General features: G+C 43.4%; 1 protein-coding gene across 1 annotated transcript; it reads right to left on the bottom strand.

Moving 5' to 3' along the window:
• Positions 1-1,240: 1,240 nt before the first annotated feature.
• On the bottom strand, positions 1,241-19,527 carry LOC142208717 (lysosomal protective protein-like). Its single transcript, XM_075277391.1, has 15 exons — positions 19,476-19,527; positions 12,989-13,152; positions 12,807-12,918; positions 12,663-12,713; positions 12,034-12,120; positions 11,264-11,419; positions 10,269-10,360; positions 9,100-9,184; positions 7,780-7,871; positions 6,159-6,231; positions 5,855-6,003; positions 3,249-3,324; positions 2,245-2,334; positions 2,013-2,114; positions 1,241-1,518 (listed from the first exon to the last, which is right to left on the bottom strand). The coding sequence occupies exons 1-15, from the start codon at positions 19,476-19,478 to the stop codon at positions 1,435-1,437; spliced, it is 1,416 nt and encodes a 471-aa protein (XP_075133492.1). The 5' UTR covers positions 19,479-19,527; the 3' UTR covers positions 1,241-1,434.
• Between the last annotated feature and the right edge of the window lie 349 nt (positions 19,528-19,876).

Below are 19,876 nucleotides of genomic sequence, written 5' to 3' on the forward strand. Positions count from 1 at the left end.
GGAGGATGACCCTGCTCCTCTACTTCTTTCTATCTTCTCGTGTAAGTTTCATAAGCATACCCGTAGGCTTTTAGGCTTCCTATATAAGATCCATCGTCCTTAGATTGTGGAAATCCCTAAATCCTCACCTCTCTGTTGTCTTGGCTTCAGGAGGTCTTATAAATAAAAATCATGGATAATTTGCTGGCGGAACTGAAGCAAAACGATAGAGCCCACCAACAAACGTGGCTCCTATGAAACCACTGTTACTACTCTGCTGAGGTCCAGTCTGCCTTCACCTCTGTGTCCTCTTACCTCTCCTTTTCCCTCTCCATCCTCTTGTCTTTTTTCTCCTTGGCATATGGTCCATTTACCTCTGTTTATGTTTGTAGATTTAGTGTTTGACTCTGCTGCGAAGAAGATGTTATTCCCCTCTCCTTCTTGTCTTTCCCGATTACCACCCTGTTGTGCCTCATTCTTCCCCACCCTCTCCTCTTTTACCCTGTCCCCCCACCCACCCCCATGCACCACTTCTGTCGATACCTTGATGAGGTGGATGAAGTGAATTGGCATTGCCCTGGTCTTATATGACAGGCATGTAAATAGTTCTACCTGCGCCTGGACTCCGCTTTGCAGGTTTCCGTCTTCTGCCTGAGAAACTGGACAGAAGACGGAAATCGGCAGTCAGTTTTCAAACCCATTCATTTTCCCACTCTTACCTTAAATATGCCCTCCAGGTCCCACCCCTTACCATTAGTCCTCCTCACCTTACCCTGTCATGGCCAACTTAACCCCTTACTCCCCAAGTGTCTTCTCATGGCCTGCCCTGTCATGCAGGCCTCCCTCTTAAAGGCTTTGTACCTCTTAGTCAATGAGTAGGCCCACCCACTGGACTCCTAAGCCTGAAATGATCAGAGGTTTATTTTAGTATTGTAAGCTACACTGAATTTACTTACCTTGTCATTCATGAGATGAAGGTATTAGTCATGTGAATCTTCTACATCTCTAGAAGATGGAAGCTGCAATCTCAATAGTGATGCCAATGCTTATGGGCCCCCTAAGGTTCCTGGGCCCCGGTGTGACTGCACCCTCTGCACCCCCTCAAGTTACATCATTGGTCTTGTCAATACACTACAATGAGGTTGTCATTTCTTGACATGGCTGTTATGAACTAAACGTTGTGTGATGTATCCAGACATAACGTAGATCTCACCATGCCCTTTAAGTTGTCTCTGGCACCATACATAATATATTTAGGATGTTTTGCATTAAAACAGTCACATTTTTTATTGATTTTATGCAACAGGTGATTGATATATGATACGATATAATTCATGAAAGCAATCCATAACATTTATCCATCATATAGAATAAAAGCAAACTGTCTGATATATGTGAGCGGTAACATAACCCATAGGGGGGCGATACAGGTGGCCGTGACCTGGCTCTTGACCTCTAGAAGGGCTCATTATTGATGAATCGTTGGAACATCTGGAAGGCAACTAAAGGTTTGTCCGTCGGCACCATGTGACCGGCTCCCTGCGAATAGAAAAGTTGGAATGAAAAAGATGATAATGTCATATTTTTCGGATGTTGGAGCTCCAAATAGACAAATGTCTAATAAAAAAAGATTGTGAAAAGAGAACCGGTCACCGTTCATTTACATCACATATATTTAGAGCCATCGTTTAGCAGGTGGGGAGTGTAATGTTACAATATGATCTATGAATAGTATCTACATTAACTAGGCCAATAATACGCTGTCCCCAGGAGTCACTTTGGCCGTATTGGCAGTATTTTAATTTAACATTTTTGCGCAGAAAGTGTCCAAGCGAGTAGAAGTTGGGCCATGATGACAATTCAGGGTAAGTACATGTAGTGAGAAAATATAGAAACAAAGGGACCGATGCACCCCCTATAGCGCTCCTGGTGGAAACCATCAGTATTGATAAATGTCCCCCCCGTAAAAAGAAATATTACATGTAGTCCTGTTGTGTATGGTATGTACAGACTATGGTCAGAGAAGGTCATACCTTTACGGTTAAAAGAGTAAGGTTGGCATATTGTTTGGCATATCCAGCAATCTGGGACTGCTTTCCATCTTTGTACATCCAGGGATGGTAGGATTTATCTTCCTACGGGGGATGGATAGATACAGCAAGGGCATTGGTACATAGTGAATACATATCACAATCAGCATAAATAGAATTTAGATTTACAAAAGAAAATTTGTAATATCTTACGTAATCATATAAGTCTATTTACCTTTGCGCCAAGCGCATCAATGTACCACTCGATGCCCAAAAAGTTGCATGCCATATCTGTATCTCCACTGAACACCAGGATGCGGTACTTCTGCAGGGACAGATAAGTAAGTTTCCAGATGACAAAGCTCCACAAGCCTAACTTTTTCGATGCCCTACAGACACCATTAAAGTCAGGGGGTCTCTTGGGAATCATTTGTGTCCCTCAATTCACTGATCCTTCGCTATCAGTTTTTCCATTCTTCTAGACCTATGACAGACTAGAAGAACAAAGAGGACAGTGGAAGGCTGAAAGTAGCAAAAGAGATTTGCCTTCAATGGGGATGGAATAATACTTGATAGGAGTGATGGATACTGGATGATGGGGGGGGGGGGATACTTTTGGAAGAGAGATGAGGAAGGAGAGAACGAATACTGGACGTATGTAGTGTCCTACTGGGAATACCACAAAGGTTTATGACTGTATTTGTACATGCAACATTGATACTACCATGTGGGCTAAACAGGCAAGTGTCTGAGTGTTTAACCATTTGGAGTTGGGAACTGAGCTGGTGATCTGACCCTGACTTAGGAACTGAGTAGGGGCGGGATGGAGACAGAGAGTTAGCCTCTTCCTTCATATATCATATATCCTTTGTAATGGAGTGAGTCCTCTCTTACTGAGTAGGGGAGAGATGGAGACAGAGAGTTAGCCTCTTCCTTCATATATAAGTAAGAAGTAATGGAGTGAGTCCTCTCTTACCTCCGAGTGTGGATACTGAGCTAGAGCTCCTGGTTAGCCCAGGATAGTCATAATGGCGTCCTGCCATCATGAGATGGGAATTATTCCTGCTGATTTAGATATTTTGTGCAAGAAACGTTACTGAGGGTAACATTGCATGGACCTTATAGCTACCACCCTGCCTGTAGCCTAAGGTCAAACAGGGCTCCTTTTTGGAGAATTCGATGCAGATGTGAACCTACCCATCAATGTATTGTATTCCTATTATCACCAGATATACTTACCTTTTCATTTAGAAGATGAAGGTATTCCTCACGTGAGTCTCGCATCTCTCTCTGAAAGTTCGAGAAAACGTACTCACTATGAAACAATAGAAAGTGATATAACATAGGAATGGGAATGTCAATTAGAATTGTACTTCTTATACAAAAATCCTGAACAGTAATATCAGTCTATAGATCAGAAGAGTAATAGGAGCCCTTCAACCATAACTACTGTGATCTGTAATAATGTGATTATTACAATCTCAATATGCAAATATATTACGAATATCAGAAAAAGTTACTATCTATAATATGATAATATGCAAATGAGCTCTTTGGAGCAATAAGAGCATTGCCGCTGACCTCTTTTAGGAGCAATAGCAATATTTCAACAATGGAGGCGGCAATTCATAAGGGGAAAACAATGCTTGATGAAGGTGAACGTAATCTATCTATCTACAGGGTTGGGTTGATATGCTGGGTTCTGGTGACAAACCCCTGTAATGGCAATATATGGCTAACCAATTCAGCACAGTAACAGTGAATCCCTTGTTTCATGTGAACTTCTAAGCTACCTACAATGGAGAATAAGTAGGTGGTAAATTTATATAGTACTAGCTTTTACCCGCGACTTTGTCTGTGGTGTTTGGAGAATTGGGTGGAGACAGACGGTTTTCGGGAACATGTCCATTGGCGATGTCATGAGGAAGGGACATCTGGTGGAAAGGCGTAGCCATGCTTTTTCAGTTGATTCTTTGAAGTGGATATGTGACTGGAAGCATTATACCGTGATGTATGAGGGTGAGTTCACACGGAGTAAACGCGCCACGCAATTCGGCGCGCTTATGGCGCGTGTACGCCACTCTTTTTTACGGTGCGCATATGCGCCGCTTTAACGCCGCGTAGATGGCGTGTACGCACACCGTTAAAAAAAAGTGGCGGACACGCTCCGTAAGCACGGCAAATTGCGTGGCGCGTAGACTACTTGTGAACTCACCGTGAGAGTGTTTTTTACTTGTGTATGTGGTGTAGTGGCATATTTTATTTATAGGAAGTGTTTTGTGTGACTTTTTGTTTTAGTGCGCTTTTGGGATTTGAACTTACTTGTGTATGTATTGTAGTGGCTTATTTTATTTATAGGAAGTGTTTTGTGTGACTTTTAGTTTTACTGTACTGTTTGGGTTTGAACCTACAATCATGTGATTGCAAGTCCCATAGACGGCAATCCAAGTGTATTGCCGTGTATGGGATATAGAGTGTGTTAGCACTGCGGGAGTCTTCAGTAGGCTCCCGGCTGGGCGCGGAACAGGTCGGCTCCTGCGAGTTCGCAGACAGGAGCCGGTCTGCAATGTAGAAGGTATGGGGGGGGGGGTTAACTGTTCATGCCTGCAGTCAAACAGCATTTTGATTGCAGGCATGTTACTATTGAAGGTATGGGGGGGGGGGGGGGGAGTTAAGTGTGCATGCCTGCAATCAAAGTACACTTGATTGCAGGCATGACGTATACCCGGCAAGCAAAGGAGATTGTATGTGTCTTACTATCACGGCTGGTGTTAGGGCAGCCGCGATGGTAAGATGTGAATGAGCGTGCTCGGAGGCGGGAATATGCTGGCGGCTGGAAGCGAAACAGGTCAGCAGGCAGGAGCCGGCCTGCGAATGAAAGGGTGGGTGGGTTAATGGTGGCCATGAGCAGCGGGGCTCCGCGTGTGGCGGAGACCCGGTTGCTATGATAACCACAGGTTAGGAATGCAGGAAAGTGGCCGCTGTGAGGTGGTGCGTGGCGGGGGATGTGGCGGTGGGCCATGATGGTTGAGATGGTCGTCCCGTACGCCGTGGGGCACTGTGGAAGAGCTTGTGAGGTGTTTTTTTTTTATTTTTGAGGGGGGGAAGTGGTGTTGTAGGCCGGAGGTGATGTGATGTGCCGGATGGCCAGGCGACTGTGGTGAAGGACAGAGGAGGAAGAGCAGGGCAGCTTATGTGTGTGCTGCGAACTTACCGGTGAGTGTGCAGACAGTGAAGGAAAGTTGTCGGGTCGGGGCTGACCGGCGGTGCGGGCCAGACTGTGTGTGCGCTCTGCGGTCTGATGTGTGCCGTGCGGGCCAGACTGTGTGAGGGCTCTGCGTGGGAACTGTGCGTGTGGCGTCATCAGTGAATCAGTGAAGTGCAGTTGGTGTGAGTGGCCAAGCAGTGGCGCGCGGCTGATAAGAGAAGATGGCGGTGGCACGCGGCTGATGAGAGAAGATGGCGGTGGCAGAGCGGGACCTTTGTTTTTGGGGTTATGGGAGTGTGTAAGGTGTGGAAGTACATGTAAATGTGATGGAGTGGGGTTAGGGCTACCGTAGAGGCAACAATATGGAGTGTGGAGGTATTTTGGGGCCGGAAATGCAAGGAAGTGTGTGTGTGTGGGGCTAGGAGTCCTACTTATGGGACTGTCCTGCTAAGGAGCCATGTTGTTTAGCGGCACGAAAAGTAGCCTAGGTTTCAATCGCAAGGAATAACTATGTTTCTGGAAAATTTTAGGGAAATCCGTCCAGCCGTTTTAGCGTGATTGAGGAACAAACATCCAAACACACAAACTTTCAATAATATTAGTAGGATGGAGGGACAAAAAGAATGACATGAATTACTTGCACATCTCCCATGGGGGCAGGTCTTTCGGGATGTGTAATGCTGACCGCACGTCGGGGTTGTTCAGGTAGGTAGTGATGTCTGTGTCATTCACACAGGAAACACCCAATGATATTGTCTTGTTTGATTGAGATATTTCCTTCAGCCTCTGTCCATCATGAAAGAAAATGTAGAAAATTAATCGGAACATCTGCTAAAGATACCGAATATATCAGAAAGTCCTGAGCAGGTGCAGTGGTTCCTGGTTACCCACTAGCACCCTTGTACTACGGAGTACTTGGTATTGTACCTGCATATACTGACCTTACTGAATTCAGAATGAATTTGAGGAGACATTACACCAGGGTGATAGGCTTTAATATGGTCCCCATAGTCTCTGCAGAAAGAAAAGTAAAATATCAAATAGGTGATCAGTATCAGATCTGTGAGGGGGTCTGACAACAATCACCCCTATGAATCAGTTGTCCTTAGTAGTTGATAGACAGAGAATGGAGCAGGAAGCAGACAACGCTGGAGAGCCCCCTAGCCCTGAGAAGGGTAAAAGAGAGAGCTCTATCCAATAGCTAGAAAACCTAGTGTCCCAGAGGAGAGTGAAAATTGCCTGAGGGGGTTAATTAGTTAGCAAGGCCCTCCAGACTGAAGCAGGTTGCAAACTCCACAGAGGTGCACAATAGGAGACCTTTAGAAAAAGATCAGCTCTGTGGTAGCAGGGGCAAGAGATGTTGAAGAGTGGAGAAGGCCAGGAGAAGGCCCATATTGTCGCCAAGGTGCCCCCAAATAGGGTAGAGGTGAAAGAATCTACGATGGAGGCATCTATGGGGACACGTGCACAGCATAGACTGAGGCAGTGGGCAAATACCAACACTAACCCACTGATACGGAGAGACCCAGAGGCACAAAATTTAGCAGGAACAACGAGCCCACAACTCAGCTGAGAAAAGATGGGACTGAAACGTATCCTGAGCCTGGAGAAGAGGACCAAGGAACAGACCTCAACGGGAGGCCCATAAAGGTCAGGCATGATCCCAAGAATCTAGGGGGATAACAGCCTCCCAGCAAGAGGAGGTAGGTAAGGAAAGAGAACACTGCAAGGCGGCCATAAGAAGTGCCCACTGCGAGAACTTGAAGAGGGGAGATCAGCATCTCAGAGTTCAGAAGAACCATGGAGCTTACAAGGAGAGTCAGCTGAGAAAAGAAACAAAAGAAGAGAGGGACTAGTCTATAGGACCCACCATAGACCAGAAAAAATTCCGTAGTGGAAAAGTAGAAGGGGAGGCCAAGTCCGTGGGTCCAACCAACCACAGTTGAGTGAGTGTGAAGTTCCGCTGTCCACACAGAAGTGGGGTATAGACAAGTGGGTGGAGTTCAACAATCTTTCTATCCTACCGCAGATAGGGCACGCAGAGAGTCTCCTGCCCCAACCAGTGTAAGCAACTTCTGAGACAAGATTATAACCAAGAAAGCTGGTTTACCATTAAAAGAGAACCTTTACCACCTTGACCAAATCCTTTTCTTTGCATCATTGAAAGGGAGTCTGTCAGCAGGAAAGCGGTATCAGACTAATAACAGTGTCTTGTAGGGAGGCTTCTACAGTTTCCAGAGATGTCTTTCGTATTCTGCCATGCTGCTTAATTGTCATGACAATCAGCATTGTATTCTTATGCAAATTAGCCACAAAGCACTTTAGGGATGTTTCTTCTCCTACTGGGGCTTATCTGTCTGCTCTAGATAACCAACCCTGGTAGGAGAGAAACACCTATAAAGCCATTTTTAGCTTCCTGCTGACAGACTCCCTGGCGCTGCTCCCCTGATTTGGCACTGTCAGAAGTGGACTGTGATAGCGATCTCTCTACCACGCCCCGTAAAAATCCCCTTTGTCTGCAAATTGTTATTAACATATATAAATATATAAAGATCAATGTACCTGATCTCACCAGGTTCTCCCTCCTCACATGGATGATAAATATTATATATATTTAGCTTCGCATTGTGTACCTTATTGTAGCCTTGCACAATCTAGAAAGAGAATGAGAACCATCATCATGCTTAAAATTGAAGTCTCTGGGGGGGGGGGGGATTTGGGGAGACATTTATCATACATTTTACTTTATGGCTTACCTAAACTTTCATACAATTTAATACATTTTGGAATATACTCTATTCTGCACTCCAATCCACTTTTTGTTACTCTAAGTAATTTTCCACTGTGCCACTAAGCCAAAATCTGTTAATCTGTTAAAGTATATTCAAAAAATGTTTTAATGATACAAATATTCCTAAAAAATCTATAGTTTCTTGATAGTTTGAAAAATTGTGACTAGTGCTAGTGTTAGGGCAGCAGGTGAAGACAAGTAATAGCAGCAATGCAGGAGCCCCATCCATTACATAGCAGTACTTAAAGGGGTTGTCCCATCACAAGGATCCTATCTATACTGCTTGTTAATGTGAATGTAAGGCTTTTCCTAAATACATTGCTTCAGCAAAACTGCTTTGTTTGTCCACTATCTTACTTTATTCAATTCTTTGTGGCCACAGCCCTGACTTAGCTGCTCATGAGTCAAGTGATGTATCTGCTGCTCTCAGGGGGGAGCAAGGAGGGGCTAAGTGCAGGGAGCGAGCCTGTGTTTCTAGCTATTTCTGTGTCTACACCACGTGACCTACCTCCCTGCTCTCAGATAGAGGAGAGGAGCTGCTTTCATTTCCTCTGTTCTCCCAGTTATCAGGCTAGCTAATTCAATTGTGTTCATTATGGCAGAGACAGGCAGTCTCTGTATGTAACACAGAATGGAGTTGCTGCTGCCTGTACTTCATAGTCCAATATGGGTGGGCGGAGCTACACACAAATTTGGGGGCGGAGATAAACGGCAGGTTGCATGTGAAACTCCGCCCACCAAATGATGCAAGAAACCAGGAAGAAAGAAGATTTTACAGCAGTAAAGACTGATGAGTATGTGAGGTGGGAATACCCCTTTAAGCTACCAGCTCCCAACACCCGGAGGCTGCTGCAACAGCTGATCTGTGTGGGTGTCGGAAACCCACAGAAGGGTGATGAGGTATCATGTGGCTAGGGCATTAGTATGAAAATAGGATTTGGGGCCATAAAACCCCTTTAAGGATATGGATACAAAATAATTCAATAAAGGGGACTGGCAGAGGACGGTAATTGAGCAGGAAGCTACTGTTACTTCCTGTCTGCCGATACAGTGTTATATGGATTACACATAGCTAAGACCACAATACTTACTACTTCTCCACATTCCTCTTTGTCGCTATCCATGAAATCACAGTATGTGTCATCACAGCACGCGGACATCAGACGTGACCACGCACTATATCAGGAGAGACAGGAAGATGTTTAATGTGGATTAATGTAAACTTGTATATTTGGACCAAGGAACTCCTATGATCCCCCTCTCTCACATCCCCTCCCCATTTCCCTAGCTAACTCGTGGACTAGTAGCCCTATCTACCTATCTACTTACCTCACTCTGACCCAATCCCCCCACAATCATACTTACCTGTCTTCTGGGTCCCGGAAATCATTGTATTTTGTCCCGTTGGCATCTTCTTCTGTGGACTTCTAGCGCATGCATGGTATGCGCTCTTCGCTTCTGCCGGCGACTGTGCAATAAAGCTTTATTGCGCAGGTGTAGGCAGAAGCAGAGGGAGTGCCGCTTGATGCCAGAAGAATGAAGATGGGTAAGTATGTAGGAGGCAGGGCAGGGATGTTTTGGTGATGTTTCGTTTCCAGAAATGAAACATCACCGGATCATCAGTAAATGTGCCTGGGGCAGTCACGTAAATACATATATAGGTAAATATAGATTTTTAAAAAATGAAAGTCAATTAGAAGTTAGGCGGGGGGTGGGGGGGCTTTTGGCTGGGGGTTTAGTTTAGCACCCAGCACCCAGTGCAAGGCAGCTGCTGCAAAGGTAAATAAAATCCTGGGTTATCGGGGTAGCATGGTGACTCAGTGGTCAGCCTTGCAGTGCTGTAGTCCTGGGTTTGAATTCCACCAGGAACAATGTCTGCAAGGGGTTTGTATTTTCTGCCCGTGTTTGCGTGGATTTACTCCCATTCTACATACTGATAGGGAAGAATGTACATTGTGAACCCTATATGGACTCACAATCTACATTAAAAAAAAATAAAAAAAATCCTGGGTTGTATAAAAAGTATGTATAAATCCAAATTAGAGATTTGCAAGCCTCGTGAGATCTGTTTCGTAAATATACTGATAAGGAATTCAGGTTATGAGCCCTTTATGGGACAATGTCTGTGAAGTACCAAGGAATATGTTGGTGCTACACAAGTAAAAATAAATAGGGTAGCAAATGAGAACGTGAACTGTATATACCACAGATTGATAAAAACACAGGATATATATATCGACCTACTCTACTTTTTACTTACTTTTTATCCAACAGACCATGGTAATATGCAAAATATACAAATGAAAAGATGTCCAATACATAATGAGTAATCCCATTTCCTATAGCAAGGCCCTAAAATTGAAAGAAGAAATATAGCGCTCGTATTATCTGTTACAATATAACGTCACCTCTTCTTATCCCTCAGGATCTGTTAGGCCAGATAAATACAAGACAGCAGTCACAATGCATGTTTGGCCTAAAGCTATCTCATCTAACTCCACTAAATACACTAGATGTACACTTAAAGGGGCTGTGCAGGACTCAAAAACATGGCTGCCTTCTTCTCAGGAAGTGACCTCAGGTCTGTGAGTGACATAATGGCGCCACAGCTCCATCCAATTCAAATGAATGGGACTGAGCTGCATCATGGCCATGTGACCAATGGATATGATGGCACTTCCTAAGAAGAATAAAGCAGCCATGTTTTCGCATCCTGCACAACCCCTTTAATTCAGTTAATATTCCATGTAAACAGGTCCCTTCTACAGGCTGAAGGAAAAAAAAAACTGCAATGCAAAGTGTCTTGTCCAAAGACTTTGCTACAACATAAAAAGGCACCAGTATTATAGATAGGGCATGGTAAGTGGGGGTCCCATTATAGATTTTGCATTGGTCCAGGGGCTTCGAGTCATTTCTTTGGCCTGCAAACATCCTGCACTTGGCCCGATCTATGTGGTCTTAGCCTAATAACCAGAAACCAACACTGCTTTCTGGACTATCCAAGAGCAGAGGGAGTGTCTCAGACTACTAGAGTACAATGGGCATAGGATAGCAATTCACAGAGGGCCTAGAGTAGGTCGATAAGCTGTGGTGGGCATTTTACAAAAATTGAGGGTACTCTTAAATAGTGGAACTGCACTAGAAAGAGTTAAAAGGATATCCCCAGTTATTTTATCTAAGCATTATATAGTTATTGTAAACTAGTTATCATCAACCAAAAAGTTGCTTCAAATAGATATAATGACGTAGTCTTACCTTCAGGTTTATACCGCTATCCTTTGACACTTCCACAGCCAGAGCAGGAATATAAAATCCAGCATAACTCTCCCCAGTTATATATAAATCATTTTTAGTGAACTCTGGAAAAAGGCGGAAAAAATCCTTCAGAGCCATGTAGTTGGCCTTAGCAGTCTGGGAAAGAAGAAAGGAAGAAAGGTCATGTAGTCTCACATCCTATATACTGTATTGTCTGTGTAGTATGGCAGAACAATATCAATGACTATTTAAGTCTCCATGTAGTGATGTATACAGCCCCTTCCCCCAGTGACCAGCGATACACAGCCTATACACAGTTGTATATAGCGCTGTTACCTTATTTCTCTAGGCCTCAAGCAGTATAGTAAACTGTCACTAAATGTCCCAGGCTAAACAGCAAAGCCAACTAGTGAGTTGTACAAAACCAAGTGACAGTCTATTTTAAGTGTTAGTTTGGGTATTATGTATACACAATTATATATATACTATATATATATATATATATATATATATATATATATATATATATACAGTATATATATTTTTTTTATTTTAACAAAACCACTTTAACGCTCAGATTGTCACTTTGTATTCGCTAGTCAGCTTTGCTGTGTAGACTGGGGCAAGATCTGCAGAGGACAGGGAATTTCAATTTAAAATAAAAACATGTTATTTCCTTATGATACCTATATAGTATCCTCTAATATCTGTTTTTATGATTTTATTCTATTATATTATACGATAATGAATGTGCAGGAATGAGCTCCTACCTCGGCATCACCTGTTTTATATTGCTTGTCATCAGAATAAGAAAATCCAACTCCAGCAGGGGATTCCAGATATAGGACATTTGCAATCTAAAACATAAAAGGAAAAAATAAGGAAGAAAAAAAATGTTTGTAGCAAGGTGGCTCAGAGTGTAGCATTGCTCCTTAGGGGAGTCTGTCACTGGATCACCAGTACCCAGCAAATCACCAGTATCCAGGCCTGCATCTGAATCATATGGTATTTTCCCCTTGTGAATCACTGCCTCTCTTACAAGGATATCAAAGGTCAATATGCCAATGAGGTCTTTGGAGGACTAGGGGCTAGCACTTACCTCTTTGGAGAAATGACCAAGCCCTTGTTGTTCCAAAGATCTCATTTGTATAGTGACAAGAACAGAGATATCTTATCATTGGAGACCTGATTCAGAAGGAGAAATCACTGTTTGATTTAGGTGTCTCTAACTAATCTATCAACTTCTACTGTATATAAGCTAAGGTATGTATGCTCCTCCTTGTTGTGCAGGTTAGACTCTATTCAGATGGTATAAGAGATGCTTATGATGAACTGTATATATAGTGTTGTCTATAGACTTAAGTGAATGGGTCATAAAACAGACAATGAGACTTATCACCTTATTCCAGGAATATTGGTTGGTCTTCAGGGTGCTGCCATCTGGTAGAACCTATTACAAATATAAATAAGAACATGATATATTGATATTATCTGAAAGAAAGTCCCCAGTACATGATATTCTACAATGATCTACGAGACCCACCAGGAAGGGACCATGTTCAGTTAATAGACCAGCGAGGCTGCTGCAGCCAGGACCTCCATTCAACCACAAGACCAAAGGACAAGACCTGGGGTCACTCTCACATTCCACAAACCTGCAAAGAGAAAGATGGTGAAGATATACAGAGGACAGAGATGGTGGGGTATTGGTCACCGACAACTCACCAGTAATGGAGATGTTTTCCACCTGATCCATTGAGGAATCCAGAAAACTGTCGGAATGAGGGTTGGTAATTTATACCCGGGAGTGCAATGATCTCATCTGCCTCGGGAGCAGCTTCTGCTGGACGTACCCCCAGATACAGAGCACAAAGTAACAGTGGAAGCATCTGTGATGGCAAAAAGAAACAGAGAAAATTGTAGGCAGTAAAAGACCACATGGTCCATCTAGTCTGCCCTAATATTATTACCATTTTTTTAAGGATAGATATGTCTTTATCCCAGGCTTTCTTAAATGGGTTTTCCCATGAATATAACCATATCTAAATCAGGTTTGTAGGCAAACGTTAGACATTTTTGGAAATATAGATAATTAAAAATTTGGTTTCAAAATTTCATCTTAGCAATGACAGTCTTTTGACTTCCTATAGGTGCTAACATGAATGCAGGAACTTTCTATGGTCTGACATTTACAAGAAACCCAGCCATGATTTCCATATTGTGACTGGGTTATCTTTTTGTACATGCAGTGTCTCTGCCTCATAGTCTGTTCACAATAAGGAAGTGACGTTTCCCGTATGCTCCGAGTACACCCGCTTCATCACTTCTCCATGTCCCTCAGTTCATTCTCTTCGCACGTCCCTGCATCTTCTTCTGATCTTCTACCTTGCGTAGGCATCTGACGCCCCCAGTGCGGGTCTCTCATACTACTGGAGGGGGCGGTGAAGGGGATGAGGTTATATTTGTTTCAAAGAAGAGAGCTAGGTGTTTCTGGACTGTCTCCATGCCCTCCGCCCAATCCAGCAGCGCCTCATTCAGACGCCAATGTCACTCCTTGGGGGTCAGGTGGGGCAAGGAGAGGAGTACAGAGCAGGGTGCATGGTCACCGACCGTGATGTTACCAATGGTTGTTTGCTGCACATGTGGCAGTAAAGCGGTTGATAGCAGTAAATATTCCAATCTCTGGTAAGTTTTATGGGGGGAGGAGTAGAAAGAATAGTCTCTCTTATCCAGATATAGGCGCCTCCAACTATCTAACAAATTGAGGTCTTGCAAATTTATGTGACGCTTTCTCAAAGCTATTTGCGAGAGAGTGAACTTTTACGCAGAGGAGTCCAACAGTGAGTTTAACACTAAATTAAAGCCTCCTCCTTCCAGGATGGGACCCTCAGCAAAGAGTCGCAGTTCGTCTAACCACTCTAATAACCAGGAAATTTGACCAGTGTTGGGGGCATACAGATTGGGTAGAGTAAACATGGAAGAGGCCAATTCCCCCTTTAAAGAACAAAGCGCACCCCTGTTCATCCCTAAATTCAGCTTTTAGTTTGAACGGAAGGCCTCCATGGATAGCAATGGAGACTCCCCTAGAAGAGAAGCTAGTGCTACAGCTATGGTACCATTGGGAGAAATGGGTAATTTGAGGACTCTGGCTGTCTTAAAATGGGTCTCCTGTAAAAATAGTATATCAGTTTTAACTTTTTGTAGTAGCAACAGAACATGGTGACATTTATTAGGGGAGTTGAAACCCATAATATTGTAGGTAGTAGTAGTGATTTGGGACATGGTGGACCCAAAGTGCATCTCAGTGAGAGGGGGAGGTAGAGAGAGAACAGGAGAAATTCCGTCTAGCAGAGAGGGGGAGGAAGGGAAGAATGGAAAGAGGTAGTCTTTGCTATTCAGAAAATGGATAAACAGAATTGGCAAGTACTGCCAACATAATAAACAATGTGCAAAAAGTGAAAAAGACAAAATAATTTCACAATATGACTACAGACTGTATGGTCCGACCGCTCCGCCTCACTGTAATGGTGGAAAGAAAGCGTGGTAAAGGCTTTACGAAAAAGAGCGGATAATACAGATGGACTGAACAGATGAGGTGACTGTAAACAAAAAATCAATCATAGGTAAGTAACACCCAGCGGCGGCCCATCTGTGTCAGTCCATAACAGTGGTTCTTAACCTTGTTTAAGGTACCGAACCCACCAGTTTCATCTGCACATTCACTGAACCCTTCTTTAGTGATAAATCAAATATGATTTATTTCCAAATTCAAGACATAGGTATATGTTTTTTTACTGGTACATAAAATGAATCGTGCATATGGCCTAGGGTTCGATCGAACCCTGGTTAAGAACCAATGGTCTATAAGGAATCAAGAATCAATAAAACAGCTAGTAATTAACTAATCAACTAAATCAGCTAAATTGGTAAGCCAAAGACTGAGAGCAGAGCTCGAGAACATACCAAATAAAGTTCAACATAAAGCACCGAGGGCATACATCTCACTATCTGAGGCTTGTCTGTAGAGCCGGCAGGCAGGTTCAGGGAGAAATAAAGAGAGAAATTGGTGAAATTGGTTGGGGAGAGAAAAGGGAGACCCTACTGCCGGGGAACAGAGGGAAGATGGTAACAGCAAGAGTAGAATGAAAGTCTATCAGTTAAACTAGACTGAGGAACCCACGAAGATGGGCAGTCAGTTCTTTCCCTGTGAGGAAGTGGCTAACAGGGAGGACTTCTTTATCTTCTGCAGTCTGGGTGGCTTGGGGCTGGAGGTTGCTGTGGATGGTTCCGGACCGCGACTCGGTGGAGGAACTGAGAGGGCCCTTAGGGAAGCCACAAGGGCATATCCAAAGGTTGCATGTCCAGCAGATGCCACAACTTCTCCAAGTCCCTTGTAGAAGATATTACCAGGCAGTGACCACCATGAGAGACTGCAAGGCCGAAGGGGAATAGCCAGGAGTAAGAGATATTTCAGGCTCTCAACACCTTCAACATTGGTTTTAGAATCCTTCTTTTTGCTAGAGTGGAAGGAGCAATATCTTGGTACATGCGAATTTCGGCGTCATTATGAAGAAGCCGGTCTTTATTTCTGGCAGCTCAGGACCGCTGAGGTGTCAACAAAAGAGAGAAGGCCACATATGACATCGCTTGGAGGGTCAGATGGTCTGGGGCGAGGCCAAAGAGATCTGTGCATCCTCTAAATGGTGATTTGATTGGTGTCTTCACCCAACAGCATTGCAAATAGTGTAGAGGCGATCTGTGGCAGCGACTCTGGAGGCTCTGACTCTGGGATGCCTTTGACGCAAATGTTTTTCCGCCGGTTCCTGTTTTCCTGGTCCTCAATAAGCGAAAAGACTCTTTCCAGATATTCTGTGTGCTGCGAGACACGAGAGGACAGCATCTCGGAGGTAGAGGTGAGATCTGACCAAGTCTCCTCAAGCGTATCAACTCTTTTTCCAAACTGTTGGATCTCTGCTCGCACCGCTGTTAACTCCGAGAGCAAAGGTAGAAGAGCAAAGATTAGCATCTTGCATAAAAAGTTTTTAGCGATAAGAGTAGGTTGAGCGTCATCTACCTCTTGCTCCAAAGTTGAGTCCATCTCAGTATCATCGGAGGAAGCAATCCCTGCAGAGGTGTCTAGCATTTTAAGAGAGCGTGATGGTGACTTCTTCTTTAGGTACTTCTGTAAATCTCCTTGCGGTTTAGAGAGTTTAGGGGTGTTGGGTGGTTGGCTCCCCTTAGAGTTACCGAACCTTCACCATTGCAGAGGAAGCAAGCAAAATGGCAGGCCGCAGCTGGGATGTCACCCGAGGGGGGGGATCACTCACAAATCATGGAGCCATGCTGCTTGCAGAAGAGCAGGTAAAGTAAAGGGAGACAGGGCAAATGATACAGAAATAGATCTCCCAAGTTGTCTTCTCTACCCGTTTAGTTACTGTGGAATATGCAGCAGATGCAACAGGGTGCTCGGTGGGTGGGAGAAGGTGAGGAGCCCCCCCCGATGGTGGAGTACAGACTCAACATGCCCTTCACCCCACCACAGTCTCTGCCAGGAAGAGTTGTCTGAGTATCTATGTGGGACCCAAGGAGGACCTGAGGCTTTGGGTCTGTGCCTGGTTGTTTAAAATGTTTCCTATAGGTGTACAGTACAGGAGGGAAGGGGTGCTCTGCACTTACTACTAGAGGCTGGAGTTCACCTTCTTTCCACACAGCAGAACGCAGGATACAAGCAGGCAGGTCAACGAGGCTGAGAGGCTTATTGAAGGAGGTCACTGAGGAGTTCTCAACATCTCAGTCTTGACAGCTGAATGGAAGCTTGCTCATGTTCCCTGGAAATTGTGTCATTGTGTTCTTCTCAAAGTGACATCTTAAGGATTGCTATGCTAATGTGGCTCCTGGTCAACAGCTAAGGCAACAGGGCAAAGTTTGAGACCATTGATATAAAATATTGGACAAAGTTGAGAAATAATATTTTTTGACAATGATTCTGATCTTCCCTCCAACTAATTTCAGATTGGGCCCCATTGTTCTTAGCTTAGAAGGAAATCAAATTACAGCCATGCTACGTCCCATAGTCTTTTTAACTTGCACCTAAACATTTGACCAACTTTTGATACTCTGGCATTTGTGACATTAATACATGTAATATATATTATTAATGGATTTGGCTCCTTTCTGTGAAATCCTGCCCTCACATCCTCTTCTGTCCCTTATTTAATATTCTCTGCTTTTAAGTTGTTTGGTGAACACTTTTCTAATATACTCAATTCACCTATCTAACTTCCCTTTAATAGGAAACAGACTCTAAAATGCGTTGTAACAACCCTCTAACTGAGCTGCTACTATGCTACTCAGCTGTTGCATTTGATAAAGGGGGGATGGTCCCTTCAAATGGCTATATCTTCCATTTCATTCGTCTATAGGTAGAGTTGCAATTTTACAGCTATTTGAAGTGTCCATACCTCTTTTGGCAAATGCTACAGCTCTATATACTGCATTGAATACAGGTGTACGGGACAGACTTATAACATTGTTAGTGGGAACTTTACAGCCTGCTTTCTATTAAAAGGAAGTTAGATAGGTTAATAAAGTATGATACAAAAATGTTCCTCACAATAGCAAAAATAGAAATGGGAGTTAAACTTTAACCTCTACATTACTTTTCACTAAGAGTACGGGGTGTAGAGACTCTTGTATAATGCACTCTCATGATGAGTTCACATATATGGAAGCCAGACACCTATCCCCTACAATAGATCTCGTACAAAAGTACAAAAAGGGGAGACAACGTGCGGAATTATAGTGTAGGGTAATACAGACTAGTAAGATTGCCACAAAGTGGCCTCTTACCTCCTGATGCTATGAATTCGTCACAACACTGAAAACAGCGTATAGTAAGCCCAAAATGTGGTGGCAGCAACTTCCCCCTGGATGCTAGACAGGTAGCATAATCTGCAAAAGTAAAGAACCAATACGGCACGTGTCCACAGTGGTAGGGAGGGGTTCGGGTGAAGTGTGCACAGAAACTGGCTGGAGTCCCAAATATATAATTCTTCAATTTGATTGTTTAAAATCACAACGCGTTTCGGGCTGAACCCTTTCTCAGGTGCAATCAAAAACTACAAGATAAATCCATAAACAAGTAAAACAACTCATTTAAAATACAACTAATATGAATAAAACCAAGAATTACATAATATGTGGGATCATTTTTTGTAGCCAATACACAAGCATAATTTACTAGAATAACTCCCTAAGGGAAATTCATGTATAAAGAGGCTTATTTCAAAACAGAAGGTCACATAAGACTTTCTAAAGTGCACAGATACAGTGTCATAGACAACTAGGTTGCAAAAGATATTAGAATATAATAGGTACTAGCATACAATACCTAGCCGAATCTGAGCCTCACATCCTACATCAAAGGTTCTCTTTGGTACTATGGTCTGTACAAGTTTCATTATCAGCATACATAAAGCATAGAATAGCAGAACACAATGATAGATGTCATCGATTCCATATCTGACACCGCCATGCACAATAATACATATGGTCAAAATCCTTAGGAAGCAATTGTATTGCAAAGGTACCCATAAGTAGGTTCGCATACACTGGCACAAACCTGGTACCCATCACTGTGCCCCTCATCTGCATGTAAATTGTCAAATTAAATTAGAAAATATTATGATCTAAGATAAACTCTATGCCCTTAAGTATGAAGTCCTTATGTTTGTTTGGAATGGAAGGATCATTGTCCAATACATGTTTAACTGCTGCAATGTTGTATATTGCTGTATAGTGCACTGACATCCAATGTGGCCCACCGGTTCGTCCCCTTCCAATAGATACACATTAGATTGTTGATGACATCTGTCAAATCTCTAAGGTAAGTGGGGAGAGTTAATACATACTCTTGCAAGAATTACATATTTGGGACTCCAGACAGTTTCTGTGCGCACTTCACCCGAACCCCTCCCTACCATTGTGGACACGTGCCGTATTGGTTCTCTACCCTTACAATAGATGTCAGGGTACAGAGGGGTTTAGTATTTTCGATCCTATGTTTCCCTTTTCCCATTAAATGAAACATGCACATTTAGCCAAGCAGAGCGTACATGTTTATGATGGAGTAAATAAAAGCCGCCAGTATGTATTGTATGTACGTCACCAGCTTAAGGTACAAGATTAATAGCAATATATGTGTAATACTTACCATGTCCTGGTCTTGGTCCCAGTACAGAGTGACTTAGATGCTTAAGCTGCAAGCCTTTATAGACAACGGTACATGATAGAATACCCGTTATCTGTCATATGAGAAACCACTGAGTATCTAGTAACTATCAACATATCAATCTGGCTGCAACCCCCATGAAGAAACAGTAAGGTGGTAATCCTATGTATAGGGCTAGTTCACACGGGGCATGAGGGGGCGGATTATGGCGCTGAATCTACATCATAATCCACCCCCTCACAATCAAGGTCTATGTAGACCACCAGGCTACTTTTTTCCGTGAGCGGCAACATGCCACTCAAGGAAAAAAGAATTGAGATGCCATTTCTTCAGGCAGACTCCGCGGCTGATTCAGCCATGGCTTCCGCCTCATAACACCCACC

Source organism: Leptodactylus fuscus, chromosome 6 (genome assembly GCF_031893055.1).
Source record: "Leptodactylus fuscus isolate aLepFus1 chromosome 6, aLepFus1.hap2, whole genome shotgun sequence".
Classification (NCBI taxonomy): Eukaryota; Metazoa; Chordata; class Amphibia; order Anura; family Leptodactylidae; genus Leptodactylus; species Leptodactylus fuscus.